At 38.1% G+C, this 21,335-nt stretch overlaps 1 protein-coding gene across 6 annotated transcripts in view; it reads left to right on the top strand.

Moving 5' to 3' along the window:
* LOC124538672 (homeobox protein homothorax) overlaps window positions 1-21,335 on the top strand; it is a 243,659-nt gene that overhangs the window by 121,795 nt on the left and 100,529 nt on the right. For 3 of the 6 annotated variants that reach the window (XM_047115812.1, XM_047115815.1, XM_047115814.1), the window contains one exon: window positions 12,537-12,623. In XM_047115812.1, the coding sequence (XP_046971768.1) occupies window positions 12,537-12,623 (87 nt within the window). Of the gene's footprint in view, window positions 1-12,536; window positions 12,636-21,335 lie in introns of all 6 variants that reach the window. The other 3 variants (XM_047115811.1, XM_047115813.1, XM_047115810.1) reach the window with 1 other exon arrangement.

Here is a 21,335-nt window from a genome sequence, read left to right as displayed (position 1 = left end):
CCTACTTTTTTACAATTAACGTAATAATTCAAGTAACATTTTTATGAAAGTGCAAAACATACAAATTACCCGTGATCTTGGTATCAATTAACTAATTAGAATGATCATAGATTGCACGGTTAGGTCGATTGTCCATTAAAACTATAGCATTGTATCGCTATCGCTCCGCTCGATGAAACAGACAATCTAACAAACCCTTGACTATGCTGTATGTAAGACTAGGACGGAGATATATCTGTATACATCGCTTTATAAGCTGTTAACGATCTGCCTGTGATTTGTATAATTGTTGTTGTAACAGATGCGATGGTACGTCAGATTGACGCCATGTTGTCAAACGTTTGCACGATCATAGCAATTATAAAGTACAATGAGTTTTTCGTCACGCTCGTTAAAGGTCATGTAAACGCTTATTAAATTATCACCCTGTATAGATTTCATTAGATTTCAAAGCTCGCTTCCCACTATGAGAGCCGTATCTTTGCTTCGTAATATATAGAAGTGAAACCATAAAACCCGTAGTGAAGGGCCTTACGATAAAGTCACCAACGAGAATTTCAAAAGGACGATGTTATTTTCTTAATATTGAATTCTCCTCAAAAACGAGCAAGACGCCACGAGACGTCTCCTTTACAAAATCCCATTTATTTTATTGTTATTGTTAACAGCTTGTCGGAGTCACGAAAAACCGCTAAACGTAACGTTGACACGTACCAAAACGGTTGTATCGGCCAGAGATTCAAATTTCGAACGCAAAATTCAAGATGGCGACCTTCGCGAGTCGTATATCAATCGTGATTTACGCGCCACGGTCGAGGTCGACGGCCGCCCGAATTTCGTTCAGAAATGCACTCGCCGAGTAATTTATTTGTGACCATCTATTATTTTGTAGACTCACGAGGTCCTAAACGCAGCTGACATTAATATATCATTTTACGCGACGGCGCGGCCTACCTTGTCTGCGTCCCGCTCCCACGCGCCGCGCGCGCCTTCGAGCGAGCGGGACGGAGGCACGGGGGCGAGTGGTTTGCGTTTTCACTTTTTATAGTAGCAATATATTTGATCAGCTGATCGTCATGACGTTTACTGCGCGTGTGGCTATGTGTAATGTTTTTCATAATTTATATTATAGTTGTTTTGTGTTTTTATTCGAGTTGTCTAGGTCGTGGTTTATTTATAATGTTGAATATTTATCTAATAGTGTTGCCCGCTTCCGCGCGATCGCTGTTGACATACGAACTCGGCGGCGACCACACTTTTGGTTATAAAATTAGTTTTATTGTCATTATAAATTTAAATAAGCGGTTGCTGAGCTGAATTATAGCGTTCGTTTCAAACTTGAACTCGTGTAACCTTTGAAGACGTCGATAGAAAAATATCGTAATAGACGCCATTTTGCAACGCGGAATGTTTATAACCTTGTTCCGTTAAATTTAAATATATATAACGTGATTCAATTTACTATAACGGTAACTAGGAATTCTAAAATAAAAACATAATATAACCATTTTAGGAAACCAACCTATGAACCCTTACTGGAACAGCGTTGTGATAAAAGCTTCCCGCTTTCTCAAAGAGAAAACATCTTCCCATCTGTGGGAATTTACCAGGCTCGAAAACGAGATTTCACTAAATATCACAATTATATCGTGAATTAGATTCGGCTATAACAAAATTAATTCATAGACTTTGTTTACAGTTGAAGTTATATATTGATCTGTTATCTAAAACGGTTTAAATATCAACGCATGCCGTATGTTATTGGAAATAGCTTATGGACTAATCGATGCCCGTCAATCATCGATCTCTAATCAATACATATAACAAGACAGTCAAATATTAAAACTAAACTAAAGCTTCAAAACTTTTTAATTATGATTGTGGTAAGCAGTAAGATTGTCCATTAATATGTATATTAGAGCACCTGATCCCAACTTACTATGCAGTTTTATCTCTAATAATTGATAAATAAAAAGAAATAAAAAGAGCTGAGTTGTGTCCAGTTGAGTCCCCAATGTCGCCAGTGGTTGCACTTACCATCAAGTGGCCGAATTTAATGTATACCGTTTCAAAAAAAAATAAAGGAATATTTCATACCTTACCAGCATAATCAACTCAAGCTCAAACTCCTTTATTCGATATGGAAGTATTACACCTACCACCGGTTTCTTCTTCTGATCTAAGAAGAACCGGCAAGAAACTCAGTAGTGATGTTAGATTACTATATTAATATGAAAATTAACATCCAATCGTGAAAACTTAATATAAAAGTAAAATGTACCATTCTTCAGAACATCTAGAATATACAGAATAAAAATAGTTCTTAATTGTTTCTTGGGTTTACAATCCGGGTAACTTCGAGAATATATTGATACATTCGATCTTAGACTAAATCAGAACCTACCATGAAGTGTAAACCTAATAAAAAAGTAAAGAAATCAAGCCGGTCATATAAAGAAAACAATACATACATCGTTATAACAGACTTACGACATTTCGTGTCTGTACCTTACCGTGGGTTATATAATGAATGTAATTTAAAAATGCTATTTACAATATTAGTTTTCACCAGATTTGAGTTTAGTTAAAATTAGTCGTGTTCGCGTGCACGTGGCTCCTGTAAATATTTTTGGAGGCAATCGATTTCCGAAATCCATTCTGTACCCTCGCTGTTACGACCGGTTAGTGTGGATGTGTCTCTCGTATTATTAAAATGTTGAACAATTTTTAACTGTAAATAAGTTTACTAAGTATTTACTTTAATAAGATTTTCTTGGCGTTCTTTTTTTGAAAAGTTCATAATTCTACCATTTTTAACGCTTTTTATAGGAATTTTCTACAATATTCAATATTATGCTATGGTTATAGACCTTAGTGATAGTACAATAATTTTTCGCTTGGACGAAATCACTAATAAGTAATGAATTCTATGTTATTGCTTAATTCATAGACTTGTTTGTACAAATAGTAAATATATTATTGTGTATCTATAGCAGACATTATTCGTCATCATTACATAATGCCTTATATTAATTAGAAATGATTAATTTATTTAATATTAATGGTAATACATAATGTGATTAGCGATAGGAATTACGACGATATACGAAACAATGTAAAATTTGAAAGATAATCGACGATAATTACGAAAACAAATTAGCAGATAGTCCCCAACAAATATTTATTTTTTATAAATACATTAAATTATAGATAAAAAATATATTAAACAGGAGATACCGTAGCGTCTTATCCACAGTAATCTCCAGGCATTAGCGCGTATCGCACAAGCCTAGCATCATTAATCTACGTGACAGTTCAAAATTTAGTTACAGAGGGTCCCCCCTCCGCGGCCCGCTACCCGCGCCCCCCTCCCTCCGCCCGAATGTGGCAAGTTTTTGAGGCACTCCCAAATACGGCTCGTTTGTTGAAAAGTTGCTTCCAATTTTATTATTGTTTACGATTTCATTTTTGTTTACCGTAAATACTTCTGCCGATGGTATTGATTGGTCGTACGTTAAATTATATCAGCGAAAGTGGATTTGTTTCAACGCTTAGTACAACGCGCTATGGTCATTGTTTTCGTAGCATATTATATAGTTAAGCATGACTTTTTTTTATGTTTCTAACGTTGTTTGTGCTGGCACCACGTTTTATCACTGAATGAGTATATACTGATAAATTATTTCATAGTTATGTCATACCCTAAATTAATTCGAAGTGAATTGATAATTTTAATTTCGTCATGATGTGATTTGATCAACGAAAAGATTAAAGCGAATTCACGATAAACATGAATCAATCCTAATTGATATAGATTTCTGTCAATTTTGATATATTTACCCGAAGTAATATTGCCTATCTTAGCGGGAAAGCTAAGATGACGCCGGCGCCCCGTCGCGCTGCCATCCGCAGATGTTCTAGCTACTGTTAATTACGTCTCACAAGTGCTGCATACTCCTCCCCGCTCATGTGAGCCTGGTACTTTAGACAACATACAAATTAGTAACAGTTAAATTTTAACAAGTGGGAAATTTAATGGAAAATTGAGTAAATTAATAATTTATTTTAAAAGCGACAGGCATCCATCATTCGCTAGTTCATGTGATACGCAATTACAAATTAAGACAAGTAATAGATGGTTATTATTTAAAAAATTAACAAGAAACGTCTGAAACACGTTTCGCGATCCGCAAAAACCAGTAATAATTTAATTTCTCGTCTTTTTCATATAACATATACGGTGGTAAATTGCGGATGCGTTTATATAAGTATTACGAGTAAACATGATATTTTTAATTTGAAAAAGTCACGCACACACGTCTTTGAATATTTTCTTTTTTCTTAATCAGCAAGAGCAATGACCTAGAAAGTGGGACCTAACCTTTATGCATGTATGTGTGAAGCGAGCGAGGCTTCAACCGACCCCGTGTCATACCCGCTTGTAATTTTTTTCTCAAAGTCGGCATGAATAATCACATTTTTCTATACGTTCCGCATTTATTCGAGCGTTATAAGTTCAATGTGGAAACGGCCCGCGTACGTTACGGGGCCGGTCGGGAATCAAACCTTGAATTTATGGGCATAAAGTGTATATTTAAGCGGCGATAGCCAGGCTCGTGAATTTCATGTAAACGGTACCGCTTCGCCGGCGTACCTCCGTCCGCCGCCGATCCTCGTGACTGGCACAATTTTGCCCTGAAGTAGGTATATTTTTGCTTTTTTATTGCGTTCCGTAATCCCAGGGTTCGTATTTAGAAGTATATTCGTGACAGTTTTAATATAAATAAGGTTGTACGCTGAGGCGCCGGCCGATCGTCGATGCTGGATTCCTCTATTAAAATAAAACGCCCTTAAATATTTGATTGCGTCAGTCCATTGTCAATCACATTACAGCCGAGTCACTTGTCCGACGGTGTACTCCGCGCCGGTACAATCGCCATCAAAACGTCGTTACTAAAACACACCCTCCGTATTTTCTAACGTTTTATATTCATTTGGACGAGTGCCCTCTCCTCGTTGCCAGTGTATAAAAATTTCGCACCATTGCTTCGGGGAAAACTATTCCAAGTCGAGGAATATTCGGTAGTGTCTTATCTGAGAATATTAAAAGATTATTTTCGTTTTTTTTAAACCTCAAGAATTACAAGATGAACGGAAGTAGCTATGCGAATGCAATATATGGGTTGTACTAGCGTTCTATTGTTCAAAACCGGAAGTGACGTAAACATTGATATGATACAACGTATTAACGTGAATTACGTGCTCCAGTAACCTTTCCTCGTAGTTGCATAAAATAAATAGTGACGTGCTGCTCCAATTCGCCGATGATCGATGGCGAGCTGTCAAACTGACAGTGTCAAGGTCGAGTTTGACAGCTGTCAAACCGCCCAGACAGTGGTTGTCAAACTGGGCTACGCTGAAAAACGCGGTGCTGTCATGCCGTAATGGATAGCCTTCCGTTGGCTGTGTCATGACGCCATGTTTTGGGGCCAACGAACTTCGACGGTCGATATTTTTTTATTCGTAATCATGTGGTAGATATTTTTTTATTCGTTCCATTGAAGTGTTTTTGTCTACGCTTAAGTTGAATTAACGCTAAGTGCTTCAGATAGTTAATTAAAATATTTTTTGTCGGCCATTATTTATGAATACATATTTTTCGAAGCATTTTCTTTTCGACTGTCAAGTTGACAGGCTATTGAACTACACAATCGTAAAGTGTGGTTTAAGTGTCAACGTTTAATTAATTTATATGCGAGACCGGTCAGAAAATCAATTTTTTAATGTCTCGAATATATGAACAGCTATTAATTAATACTTATAAGAGGAGATAAGTGAGACAGCAAAGCAAAAACTAATTTATTTTAAAAAAAACCTAATAGCGTTCGCGTGTTATCCAAATTTGAAATCAATTTTAAAATTGGAATTAATTGACACAAAAGTTTATCACCGATATAATTCATTAATAAAACTGACGACGACTTTAAATCAAGTCATAAGATACTTTCCTAGTATTTACGGATGTAGTTATTATCAAGACGATCTGTATCCAACAAATCTCCAGGCCGCGTCTGTCTGATTGTATGTTTGTGTTAAGCTTCAAAACTACTGCACGGATTTCCATACGGTTTTCACTAATTGACAGAGGGATTCATAAGAAAGGTTTAGGTATATCATTTATTGCATTCAATGAGTGTTGTAGGATAGGCTCTTAGTTTTCTCCTTAAGAGAAATGGAGGCTTTTGCTAGCGTGAGACACTTACAGACTGTATAAATTTTTTAATATTTTCGTCGTTATAAATCACTAAGATATACAATCTCACAATTTTCTCAATTTTTTTTAAAATAATATATGTAGGTGGATGACAAGGGTCAACTGGTGGTAAGTGGACGCCATCGTCAATACGCCATTAATCTTGGGTACTGAAATGTCCTTTGTGTACACTGGCTCACTCACCCTTCATGCTAGAACACAACAACTGAGTACTTCTGTTTGGTGGCAGAATATCTGGTGTCTGGGTGGTGATAACTCAGAAGCATTACACAAAACCCTACCGCCAAATGTCATTATATTTTTTATAGAAATATGAAGCATACCAATGTCATAAAATGGCGCATCTTATATACTTATTGTATTGTTCGTTAGAAAATGATTCCATTAAAGGATTTAGTGTACTAAAAACTACATATTTTTGAAAAAGACAAAACTTTGTTCCTCGTATCCGTACCCCGTAAAAACTGAACTCATGAGTACGAAAAGCAATTTTTCCCAGCAACGACCATGCGAGGCTAATATCACTCTGATTATGAACTCTGCCAATAAATTAAACCGCTGTCATGTGCCCTCAGAAGACAGCTATCTGGAAAATTCCAACTGGCTTCGGCTCTGCTCACGAGATATTTTCGGCGACGAACTAAACAAGGAACAACGTTGTAAGCTAAGCGATTTTGACATCGTCTAAAAACAAACACGACCTAACTGCTCTATAGATACGCAATATCGATCTGTCGGTCTGTACCTACGGATGATGTACCTAGAATACATCCCCCCGGGCAAGGCATCGACCCTGCCTCCCGACGAGCCAATAGCTACTTTATCCCGCTCTAAACAAGTTCCCTTTTCCTTTGACAGATACGAACTTTCTTATGACGATTCCATGTCTGCCGAATCGAGTTCGTTTCCGATAAGACAGTAAAAGACGTGACCGGTGTAAGCGATAATGGCTCTTATTGGTGTCAGCGTAAGGTGGCGATGGGCGGTCTGCCCGCCCTACCTTGGGCGGGAGTAATTAGCCAACTTCACGAACGGTTTTAAAAATGCATTTTTTTATTACACACTGTTTTCACGGTTCGCTGAAGTTTAAGAAGCAACTATTGTTATTATAATCGCTCTCCGACGAGTGTTATAGAGATAAACGTGTAGGTATTTGTCGAGAGAAGGCAATTTGAATTTTGTTAATGTTAAAGCTTCACATAATTGTTTTTTGTTTGAATATCCACTCTCGCACGTTGGGAACCGCTGGACCGGCGTTACTTACCTATTCTATGGCACTTACCGAAAGTGTTATTCCTCGTGTATCTGATCTTAGATTACGTTCGTACTTAATATTATTCTATTTTATTCAGAATTAAACAATTCACTTGTTACCTTTTACGTATTCATTTCATCTTAAATACTATAGAAATAAATTATGAGTTTATTTCAGTATAAAACACTACTAGACTGTAAACATCACAGCATATACGTGGTTTTAAGTGTGAATATGTGAAATTGTTCGTATTTTTCCATTTTAATTTCCTTCAGGTCCCACACAGGGTCGATAAGGGATCAAACCCGGTTACGGGAGAGCTATGGGCACACCATTAAGGAAATTGCTTTATAGACCTGAGGATATTGGCTCCCTGTACGCGCGTGGGGTTCCGTCGAATGTGGAAAATGGGTACTTTTTAATTGCTTCAGTCTATCTTGTCTCGGGAGACGAAAGGGACAAAAACGCGACTGATTAATTGATTAAAAAGTATTGACCGGCGAATAGACTTTAAACAAAACTAAAACGAATTATGTTCGAAGAAAATAACTCCTAAATTTGTCTTTATAGTCTCAGCCAAGTCAAGAGAACTTGGTTGATGTTTTTTATTATACCAGCGTGAAAACGTAATTGTTATTTGTTTAGGGTTTACTTTAATTTTAAATTGTCATGCAATACATGGTTATTAAGTAATTAAAATAAATAAAATCGTTATTTTATAATGTCATACGGAGCGTGTCAACACTTTTCGTACTTGATTGTACCTTTTCAAATTGCCGAATAACATTTTACATAATATAGAAGACATTTTTTTAAAATAGCGTACAAGTTGAAAGTTACATTAAAACGTACGTAACTAACATGTAATTTCTAATATGTATTGCTCTTAAATACTCGATTGTCACATTCGTTCGAATAAAATATGTCTCTCATAAAAGGAGACATCGCCATTCCGCTATCGTCGTTTAAAAAATAATAAAAATAAAATAAAAAAAACACCGAAAAAGACCCGACAGTCGAAGCTTACGAGGGCCACATAAAACACGGGGTGTCTCGGGAGAAAAAGAGTGATTTATCGTGAGAAGAGGGACATCGTGGCCTTTATATTCGGGTGCATGGCACAGGTATATCCTAGCAGGTGCTGCTCGCCTGGTATTGTTTATTTTACATTTTTGTTTTTCTAACACAATAAAATAGTTTTTATTCAGATTCCTACGAGCAACTATGAGTTATTTTATTTTATACCTACTCTGAGTTAAATAATTATATATCAAGATATCAATTAATTATAATCGAAATGACCACTCTAAATATAATGAATAACTAATCAAATCCCAAACAAGGTACAGCCGTATATGTAAAACATAAAAACTCGACTAAAAAACGAGTCGGATCGTCTGAGTGATGCGCAAACCGCAATCAGAGAAAAACACCCCGAGCGCCCGAGTCGACCCGCAACAATGAAACGAAACGCTAAAACAATAATTAATAGTGATTATTCCGTAAAAATAATTGTCGGTTCCAACAAATTATGCCCCGGCGGTAGATCTAATTCAGAATCCACTGTTATTATACCGCGATCCGGCTGATTCCGATCGGAGCGTTTGGAAGCAACAATTGTTTAATTCGGAAAACACGAAAAAGAATTATGAATGTGTAATCGCCGCTCTCTAAAACGACTTCGCTATTGTTCGTGTTGTTTTTATAGCATCGGTAATTATTGGTTGCTATCACGAATGTTTTAAAATATTCCGACACTTTTGATTATTAAACAAATTGTTAAACGTAATTAAAGATACCCTGATAAATACGTTTTAATTTGAAGGTACATTCGAGGGAATCTATTTTAAATATTGTGTTTAGTGAGATCATTGCCCAAGATAAAGTACACGAATCTTGTGTGTTGTTACTTAGTAAGTACCCATTTGAATAAGTGAATATAATAGCTGTATATTATATGGGTACCGATGCAGTCGTTACATTGTTTGAAACGTTATTTAAAATAGTATTTTTCTGACTAACTATGTTGCTAAATGTTAAGTACCTATTATGCGAAGACGTTATAGGACTGACGGCCCTAAGTTATCGCAGCGAGCGCGACGTAAACATAACTTCCCAGGCACATTTAAAAACGGTTATTAAATTAATATTATAAATGTAATAACACTTGTACTGTGCAGCGTTTCAACGGGCCGCGTCACGCGCGACCGCCCGGCCGCCAGCGCGGCGTAGCGGCATATTTAGACAATTTCCTCAACAGCGCGGAGTCGCCCTCGCGTAAATAACATAGCATCGCCACCTCGACTCGCCCTATTCTGATATTCAGCAGGTTATTACAATTTTTCGCCTTATGAATATCGTCGCGTGGAGCCGTAATACCCTCGCTCGCGCCGGGGGAGTCACACCTCAGCAATTTTACTTTAATTCTTATTTAGAGTACCGCCTTATTTCGGTTACAAGATTTTTAGTATTTGTTTATGGCGTTAACTTGTTTTTTGAGTCGGCGATGGGGCAATTTTCGCTTTTTTCGACGACGTAATTCCACATTACGCGGTCGCTCTCGGAGGGCGAAGGCGCAAATTGGCTATCTCGGTATCAGATAACTCGGAATGGCTCACGGCGCGATAAAGGGAATGGAAACAAAGAGTGCGCGGGTCAAGGGCTTTTATTTTCATGAAATCGAATGTTCATTTGGAGTCGCGAGCGTCATCGCTCTGCCATCAATCATGCATGCACCATTGCGCCGCGCGCGCTTTTGTTCGAATTACGAATTTCGAAAAAGGTATATAGTGCGCGGGAAAATTATGGCGGTTGCGTTCTTTTCAAAACTGGAATTGTGCACTCGCCCTCGTCGCGTCGCCCGCACTAAAACACTGCATTATTGCGAAGCTATTATTCAATTAAATTATTAAAACGAACATTGGTTATTCGGTAATTTTAGCGATTCGTACCCGCCGTACCGGGCCCCGTTAGCGCGGCGGGTTTATCTGTAAACAAACGTTGAATATTAGCGGAGGTGTCATTCAGTACTTCCATTATGAAGCGTGTAATATACTTATGCAGTGTGACACCGTTAAAAAAGTAGGAAAATTGCTAATGGTGTATGATATTGCCTCCCCTTATTTTGGGGTAAGAAAAGACTAGGGTGGCAACACCTTCGCGCTCCCAGGAGGCGTTTTTTTGAGTCGAGTGTTTTTTTTTCTTGATGTTTTTTTGCGTAATGACGTCGAGGTCCTGCGAGAGTTGGACGAATCCATTAGATAGGCGGGAAGAGCTTAATGTAACAGTTTTTTTTTCTTTGGAATCGAAATCGGTTGGAAACGATGTCGCATGTGTCGTTCGGAGGACATTAGCAGGAACTGTAATGGCTTTTCATTCTAAGCGGGGATGTATTGCCAAGTTGTGTCATACATACATATACACCCATAATCATCGGAGACCCTGGCAATTCCAGCGCTATTAGGATTCCGATGCGACCTTAGGTTACGAAACTTACTAATTGCTCACATCACATCTAGTTCAGTATACTGTGACATAAAACAACGTATAATAACTACTTCTACTACTATCTTAGACTCTGTTCTAAGAACAGGTACGTAAGGCAGACTTAGAAGAACTGTACTAATTGTTCATTTTATTTCTGTAATTTGCATAAGATTTATGCGGAAACGTTATTGCCTTAAATCTTACATCGTAGATAATAAGGCTAGAATTAGTTTGAACTGAGACCTATATAAAGGTATACTTATATAGTTATACATAAGATTCCAATTGAAGGTTAAAATACAAATACATGATTTGTTGACAAGTTCAGATATCTTCTCTGATAAAAATTTAGTTGAAATAACCCGGAATAGAAAGAACGCGTTCTATTTTTTAAATATGTTTTTTTTTTATATCGATAGGATCCAGGTAGTAACAGTTATGCCAAAAAATTTATACATCTAAAAATTGCAAGACATATATGTATGTGTGATGTTTAAAACTTAAAAAAAATATTGAAAGAAAACCCATTATCAACATTTTTAAGCAAATACGCTAAGTAACCGTTCTTGTTATTCATGTCACTCGTGTTTTGAAAATGTAGATAAGAATATACTATTCTAAAGATTAAAGATAGATAGTGTAGATAGATTACTTAGATCTGATATGCTGATCGATACACATTGATAAATTCGAAAACATTTTTTTGTAAATTCATTATTATTATATAAACTATATTCGATAACATTATCATAGAATACTCTATTATTTGCACACACATAGGTACATATATATACCTACTAGTTGTCGCCTGCGGCTTCATTCGCATTTTAGGGTATTGGTTGTCATGTGTCAGGCAAGAAAAGTAGTATATGTGCTTTCTTGGAATTCAAGTATGCTTCAAACCAAATTTCATCAAATTCAGCTCAGCGGTTTGGGCGTGAAAGAGCGACAGACAGATAGAGTTACTTTCACATTTATAATAATAATAACAACTAAACAACAACAACAGCCTGTAAATTTCCATTGCTGAGCTAAAGGCCTCCTCTCCCTTTGAGGAGAAGGTTTGGAACATATTCCACCACGCTGTTCCAATGCGATTTGGTGGAATACACATGTGGCAGAATTTCTATGAAATTTGTCACATGCAGGTTTCCTCACGATGTTTTCCTTCACCGCTGAGCACGAGATGAATTATAAAGACAAATTAAGCACATGAATCAGCGGTGCTTGCCTGGGCTTGAACCCGCAATCATCGGTTAAGATGCACGCGTTCTAACCACTGGGCCATCTCGACTCTCGTAATAATATAATACAGATAATATAGATAGTCTTTTAATAAAACCAAATTAATATTAACGACTCCTTGTCTTTTGCAACAGCTATGACGACTAATCTGTAAGTGTATTTACACTGGCTCACCCAAATCGAAACCCCGCAGTTACGTATGGTTGTTATACTGTAGGACGGGTGGTACCGTCCATTAAATCGATATCGTTGTTTAACTGATTGTATTTCTTTCAGGCAAATGGTGTGGTTCGAGGCGGGAGTGGTCTTCACCCCCAGACGTGGCGCGGCGGGTGTACTCCTCCGTGTTCCTGGGCAGCCCCGGTGAGTACCCAGGTAATATCGACCGCATAATACATATATAATATATATTGGACATAATCACATACATTACTCTGATACCAATGTAAGTAGCTATAGCACGACGAAATTAGAAGTAACGACTGTACCACAAACATCCAGACCCAAGACAGCATAGAAAACGAATGAACTTTTTCTGCCGGGAATCGAACCCGTCGAATTGCGTAGCCATTAAAAAGCAGTGTAGGTACTCACAACTCGACCACGGAGGTCGTCAATATATAATATCCTTTTGCAAGTTTGGGTAGAAGGACAGTTACATAATTCCCTGACTCTACCTGATAAGCCGATGGCACAAATCCGACTTGACAGAGAAAGGCTACTCTTCTAGGTATAGGAGTTCGAATCGTTCTTAATTTAAAAGCACGGGATTTGAATCCCAGGACCTTAAGAACTCCGTGGTAGGTTAGCTACTAGACCAAGCATGTAGATAAGAAAAGCCTTTTTCTCAAATACCTACTCGTGATCAATTATGACACAGACATTATCGCAATAATATTTCCTTACGCAAACATATTTAAATTTAGTTTTACAAAAATAGCGTTTCTTTTTTATCTCTTGCGTAAGAATTACCTCATTAATTGTAAAACGGAATTATAATTAACTGACGTATTTATTTCGACGAAAATAAACTTAGTTTTCGTAAAAAAAACTGTCTACACTTTTAACATTAAATGTAATACTTTTATTGCGGTGTTAAAGTAATTCCTTTATCTTACACATCGACGAGGCTGAGGTGTCCGTCTGCGCACAGCTTAAATAAATATTTACAAAGTCACTGTCAACGTTTCAACCGTTGACAGCCAAATCGAAGTCATAATGAGGTGTCGAAAAGTCGAGACAAATTTTGATCTTACGCATGGAAGTTTGTAATTCGTCGTATAACCTCGAGGGAATTACATATCAGATACATTGAAAACAAATTAAAAAAAAAAACCGTATTTTTTTTTAATGTATTTCGCCTAATTCAAAATTATATTAATTTTAGGCTGTTTAAATTAAGACAGTTGTCATTTTCCCGTTTAAAAAGTAATTTATCGTATTTACTCATGTTTTGTATTATTGAGGGTATATTCGTATTAATCACATTTTAAATTAAAAACTATATCATAAACTATATCACCGCATAATATAGTTCTGTTGCGAGTACAGATAGCATATAAAAATAGTATACACATATAGTAATGTATATAAAGAATAAGCATAAAAACTATCGGCTTTTTTGTTAATTTCAATGTAAATGTATGTATCTACTTAATGAAATATAAATTTATTTCTAAAACATTCATAATTAAAGTAAACTTACTTAACATTGACGCTAATAACCTGAAAATAAAGAGGAATTTAATTAAAAATTTTAACACTTAATACTGAATTAATTGTTGCTAAAAATAGATTTATAAAAATAAAATTAACGTAACCTGCCTACAATAACGTGATGTTATCACAATTAATTATTTGGAATAATGTATTTTTACTTTAGTCTATTAATAAAAGTTAGAAAAAAAAGTTATCATCGGTTCCTGCGATGAAATGAGTTCTATTTTTGAATGGTCGTAATATTAATATCTGATTAGGAAACACCACGATATAATCAGTAATCAATCTTGTTAACTAAGCCAGCGTACTTGTAGTCGTACGATCGTAAACATTAAGGAGTTATTTAGAAATAAATTAAAAAATCATGCAGCCGAAACTCCATCATTCTTTCACATGTCAAATAACAAACGACATCGATATGCCAGCGCCATCTATTGACCCATTCATAATAATAAAAACTACGAGTCAGCGCCGTTGATCGAAATAGGACTTTATGCGATATGTGTAGAGATACAATTACGATAACAAAGTAGTGCACTTGCACCGTTACAGCGCCACACGTGACCATACCATCCATCTCTCTTCCGCGCGTGCGTTTGACTTATATCTGTCTCTTACATATTATAATACATCAGGTCCATTGCCCGTTTCCATTACACTAAATCAATTACCGGCCGTTGCTCGCTTGACGGTCATTCCGATCTCGCACATCGCTTGCAACGAAAGTAGAGAACGATTTTCGACTTTCGTCTCAAACGTAAGACGTCAGATAAAAAAATAATAATAAAGTACTAAAATCAGAAATGGAATCGGAAGGAGCGAAGTCAATTTATTCGGGGCTTCGTTACAATTCCGATTTTTATCTAACGTCTCGAATGAATGCCGCGCAAGACGGATTACAGTGGATCGCGGCGGAGCTCCGACAAAAACTGCGATAGAGTGGGACACTCTGAGGCAATCGATTCCGTCCTTAGCGGGAAAGGATTGGCCCGCTGCGAGAGAGCGCGCGCGATCGCGTCTTTACGACGTGTAAAAGAGATAAAACAATTCCTTATGTCGCTATTCTTAAGTCATTTGCGCGCTCGAAATGGCACTTTACTCGTAGACATTAAGGTCGCGATTTCATTGTTATTATTGCGCACTGATGGTTGTTGCGTTTTGTGACGAAATGTTATAACTTCATTTGAATGTATAAGCGATAGCGTACTTAGTGATATGAATGAGAGAGTTGTTTTTTGTTTGAGCGCGTCACGCGGGACTGGTTAGGCGTGTGGCGGCGGTTGCCATGGTGACCTGCTGCGCTGGAATGCCTGTTTAGATGCAAGAGCTGAATCAGAGTTGCCCGCATCACTGATGATTTTCACATAAATTAGAATAATCTTATAAAACTTGTCTCTTAATGTTATGCTCGTACCACTTCGACGTTGACCAAGTTATCGCGACACAACACGGGCAGACAAACACAAACAATTGCCGAAGAATTTTAAATTGCGATTGTCGTTTGTTTCATCGAAGATTAAATAAACAGCAACCTACTAAATACAGTAAGAGTCAGCCTTGGTCAACAGTCATCGGTTTAAATCTAGAATCGATTGGTCACTTATATCGCTAAGCTATTTATATATTTAATTACATAACATTAAAGGTAAGCATATACCGTTAATTTAATTTGTAGGTATATTCCCTTAACGAATGCGGTTTCACTGGTGCTCATTTATCAAATCCTCGGCAACATAATTACACGGGACTCAAACTTACTTTGAAAATGGAACTAATTTTTAATATTCCCATTTCCAATTCACGCTTAAGACGCGAAATTAGAAGCAGACAGAGATGGCTAGAGGGCGATATGCGAGCAAGAGCGGGCGAGCACGAAATTGCTCAATTTGTGCTCAGCTCATAAGGTGCCTCGGGTTCCTTTTTCAAAAAATCCAATGAGATCGATCGCTCGCCATGTCCGCAAATTAGAGCGGGAATCGTTGTTCGTTAGCGCTCGGCCCGCGACGATAGGTCGTAACAGCCGCGGTCGGACGACTCGGAACTCGTATTTATATCAATATCACCGCTGCGTCCAGAGTCTCTCGCGTGCTTTTATCTCTCATCTACGCCACAAGGCTCAAAGCTCACCGCTCCAGCACTAAGATGCATTTCAGCATTAGCGGTCTCGGGGCGCTCATTTCGCTCGAATCTCTTAAAGCGAAGTTCCCGCATCGACGACGCACCGATCGTTCGGGGTCATGCGCGCGCGAAAATTGCACTCGCAGCCTTATTCACGAGCCGGTGACCGTACTCCATAACGTATACCATTAAACGGGGCTCATCTATCGATGCGAGATATGAGATAGCGAATTTCACTCCGAGACCAGTTTTTAGTCCGGCTAAATTACTTCGAGTCTTAGGCGATTTAAATAACAGCCGGCGATTCGTCGTAGCGTCTAAACGAGCGTTAAAACGTTACTATGTAATGATCGTCGATTGAGATCCGATACGGGCGGCTCTTATACACTACCGGTTAGTTTACTGTTGCTGTATTTTTATGCGCCGGGTAGGAGGCCGTCGACGGCGTCCGTGCCTAATAATCGAGACGATTTTTATCGACACTTATAGTTTTTATTGTTTATTTAATAAAGTCAGTCGACTCGACACGACACGACACGCCATCCCAATAAACGTCGGATCGCGGAAGCACCGGCGATCGGGCGACAGCGTCTTGCGATCATAAAAACCTCATCGTAAAACTTGCGATATTAATAATGAGTATACGTTTCCGCGATATCTTTGAATGGAGCATTGATATATCGCTTCTCGATTGTCTCGGTGTCTACTCGATACCGGAGCTATTAATCGATGAGGTGTACGACTCGGTCGCGTATCTCGATTTTTAATGCAGCCACTCGGTGGTCCGTTGCGTGAGAGTGCAATTTGTAAGTTTCGTTTCACCGGTGCGCTGCCCTGACCTCTCACCCTGGAGGTATGCGAGGCACGGAGAGGCCGATTATATGCTAATACAAGAATAAGCCTCCATTTACGTAAACGGAATTTACAGATTGGCTCTCGAGGGCCCTTTGCTGGTTGGAGGGAAGCGATGTTTTTGATTTTACTATTGTTGGAACATGTGCATGACTGGAAACTTAGATACCCTAACTAATATTATGCTGCTGAATTAAGGATTAATGAGATCGGACTCAAATTATACTTGATTGGATTAGTTCTCATCTTTGAAGTGTAAAATTTATTCCATGTAAAATACGCTCACATAAAAGTTATAATTTCATATATTGATCTATTTTATACTGAAGTTTTCTGAATTATTATAATCATAAATTTATATCACTATGATATTTCCTTATGTTGTATATTATATTCGTTCAGAATAGAAGTATCAATAGCCAAAGACGTAAGTTAACAAATGATAGGCTGATATACTTATATACGGTCTGTTAGTTTACACTTAATAATGGTATAGATTCAGAACTGTTATTGACATAGGCTTCAGAAGAATATAGTATATACCTAGTCTTCCTAACGTTTTATTAAGTTATAAGGGAATGACTAACTACCTAACTGTGTGATATGTAGATATGGTTGTTAGTTCCAGCTATAGTAGGTACATACATACTCAGTAAATAATGGGGACAAATAAATATGTTTTAAAGTGATGATTCTATATAATTGTAAAATTGAAGCTTTCGAGACAAGCGCGTTACGTAGGTGGTGTGTGATTAACAAGCGTTCGTTGAAGCTCTGATAACTGTAATTGGTCAAACTTGTTTCATAGGAGCAGGAGTGGGCGAAGTCGAGTGCCCAAAATATGTGTCACTTGAAAGCGAAACGCCAGAGAAGTCAAGAGCAAGGGCTATTAAGACCGTGAACGCTCAAAGCGCGATTCGGAGCAAGGCACACCCACGTCTTCATTAAAAGCACTCGCTTATCGTTAAAATCGATCTCGTTACGAACAATGAAACGCGTCGAAACAAAAACCGGCCGAGCGGTGAACGAATACGAGAAATATAATCGGGCGAACGTCGCAACAAATAAAATAAAACCTCAATCAAAAATCTTAAGGCATTCGGTATCATAACCGGAGCGGTGCGTCGACCCGCCGCCATACGAAAACACCGCCGTGTGAGTTACACGACCGCGACGAAAAAAACAACAAAACTATAATAATGTAACGCACTAAGTATCCGTCTTAAAAATACGCCTCGATCTCTGTTGCGCGCGTCGCGGCATTAACGCGTCGGTGGAAACGAACCCCCGCGCCGCCGAGGGAATGTCGACTCTAATGCGCGCGGCGGAGGGTCGAGATTGCGGGCGGGGGCGGGCCCGCGCGGAGGGCCGGAGGGTGGCGGGCGAGGCGCGCGGGGGGCGGCGGCGGTGATGGATGGCCCAATCAGGCGGCGTGGCGGTGCCGGCCGCGCTAATCGAGCAGTGCGCCCCGAGAGCCAGACGCACACACGCGCGCCGCGCACACGCGCACACCTCGCACAGAGATGAGGCCTCGATTACACGTAAAAGCGCATCGAGAGCCTTTCCCGAGATATGTAGCATACCTACCGCGGTCCGGCGGAAAATCGATGGAAAACAGTCGAGAACGCCCCTCAAACAAACATGAGTAACGCCGGTTACGTCTATCCGGGCCCGGATCGATAGCCACCAACTGTTGTAAACAAGCGGACGGGAATTGGGGAAAAAAAGCTAGGAACGCTCGCCACCCCGTGGGGCTATTAACGGCCACGTGACTAATTTTAGGAGCTGTCACTTGCAGCGCCAGAGCACGTGGGCCCGGCCTGCGCCCGACCTTAGGCCGCAATACTGAGTCTGTTTGTAGAGCGATGAACACAATTAAACTCTGTAAACACGCTTTCATTTTAACATTCAATACAACACGTAATGACTTATATAAATACGATACCCACTGAGTCACATAGACTGACAATGTATACCTAGACATTACCAAAATGATGTAAGATACTCACAAGACACACGAGATAGGCCTACACCACAACCAGCTCGACTCGGAACTCACCCGAGCAGCGGACTGTCCAATTTCTCACGCTCCTTCCATACGTGGGTACTTATTTAGCGAAACATCGGCAATTTGGTGCCATTAAACCGAGAGTCACCTGTAAAAAACAGATAGATCTGGAAGCGATTCATTACGGGAGACGGAGCTAAAGAGGTCGATATAAATCAACGGACATCGCATTTCATCAAGGGCCCTTTCTCCGACTAATCCGAACTGAATTGAAACGAATCTAATGAAACAGAGTATACGTACGATAAAAAAAACAAGTCAACATCTCGATGCCCTACGATCACTTTAACTTTTTTCCGGCGTTCGCTCTCGAGGCGAGCGTTTTTTATTATTATTTTTAATTCTGTCTCATCGTCTTGTACGTTTTTTTAACTGTTTGCCTTTTCATAAATATTTTAGAATCGGATTCAGTCGGGGACAGGCGCGGCGAATGGATTAGGACTTAGATATTTTCGGGCGCGTAATTTATTCTCGTCTTTGTTGAGATATGAATAATGCGAGCGAATGATAAATCTGTTCAGGCATCGGCCTGTGCTGAGACGTCGGAACTTGGCGTTTGCCTTAATAGTTTCCGCTTTGCACTGACTCGATACAAACTAGTGTTTGTTTGGACACGGACCTTTTACCTCGAGCCGTTTCTTTGGGAGATTTATTTCAGTAAACATAAATATATTAAAACGATTTGCAACATAAATTAGATGTTTATTTATAATTTATCTTTAATTGTTTAAATAGACGTTGAAAGCAGCTTTACTCAAGGCAGTTCTGAAAAATAACTGTTCAACTTACTTACTTGTATAGTTTATTTTGATTTTGATATTATATAACAATTTTTATAGAGAAGTACAATTTTATACCTGAGTATACTTTTAAAATACAACAAAGCCCTGTTATATTATTAAACATTTCTTTCTTTTCAGTAATATAAAGGCAATGCATAGGTTAATCTTCATTTATTTATTTTACATTTCACATGATAGGCAGTATAGCAGCCACCTGATGATAAGTGATCACCACAGCCCATAGATATCGGTGTTGTAATAACCATCCCTAATATTGGAAATAAGATGTTTTGTCCTTTGTGCCTGTATTAACACTGGCCTACACACCCTTCAAACCAGAACACAACAAAGTATACTACGAATTTTTGCTTGTCAATAGTATGTATGATACCGGCCGTATCTACCTAGGCGAATTTGTCAAATCAAGTAAAACAATCAATGATCGCCCTATTTGGGTTTGAACCCACGATCATCGATTAAGATGCACGCCTTCTAACCACTGGTCCATCTCGGCTCATTCTAAATTCAAAACCTAAAATCACAGTCCCCAAAGTCTAATTGAAAGGCACAAAGAAACGCAAAGGCTTACCTCATCAGCGAATACTTTGAATGAGTCCTTAAATTCTGAACAATTTCAAGACGAACCCATTTAAATTCCAATAAAAGTGATTCCGACCATAAAGTACAAACAGCTATTTGAAATATGCGTTTCGTTTAAAAAGCCCTTAACGAAATTATTAAGTTCACAAAAAAAGGGTCAAGCTGATGATATACCGACGTCAATACTGACAGCTCGTAGCTTTGTTTGACTGAAATTATAGTAATTTTATAAAATAACCATCAACTTAAAATGAATGCTGATACAAAAAATCTAGCTATTCGAATGAAAAACGACCGTTTTGTAATAGATACGGAATCTGAGGAATGCTGTTAATGTCTATGGTCTATACTGAAATGTAATGACCTGATGATTGCGTAGGTGTATTTTTTTATTTTTTAAGACAACGGTAGCCGAGTATACAGCCAACCCTATGTTAAGTCATCTTTATCAATTATTAATTAAAAGAAGTATTCTGTGCTATTGTATAAACCTTGCGATATATTTTTTTACATTCCTTGTACTGGTTATAATTTTCATTCATTCATCATTCATACTTAGTCTTACAGAAAAATACACACTTTCCCACAAGTAGGCAATAAATTACTTTTAATAGAAATTGAATAATGGGTTTTAATTGTTTTAAACTGTTTTCTCTTATTCCGGGTGACGTCATCACATGCCTTACAACTATATCACTAGCTAACTAGATTATTATGATTCACTGACATAACCCTGTAGGGTTTTGTAACCTTAAACTTACATTTAATATAATAATAATCATTATTTTTAGTATCGGCAACACAATGTCCTTTGCCTAGTAGTCATTGAGGTTTTTATTTAAAAAAAAAAAAGGTTTCTGTCTCTGGATGAATATAAGTTTCGTTAGGCTCACATCTCATATTTACTGATTTAAAAACGTATCGTTTTTAATGCGA

This window comes from Vanessa cardui, chromosome 20 (assembly GCF_905220365.1).
Source record: "Vanessa cardui chromosome 20, ilVanCard2.1, whole genome shotgun sequence".
Lineage (NCBI taxonomy): Eukaryota > Metazoa > Arthropoda > Insecta > Lepidoptera > Nymphalidae > Vanessa > Vanessa cardui.
Note: the sequence above shows the minus strand (reverse complement) of the source record. Positions and strands in the feature narration are given on the sequence as shown.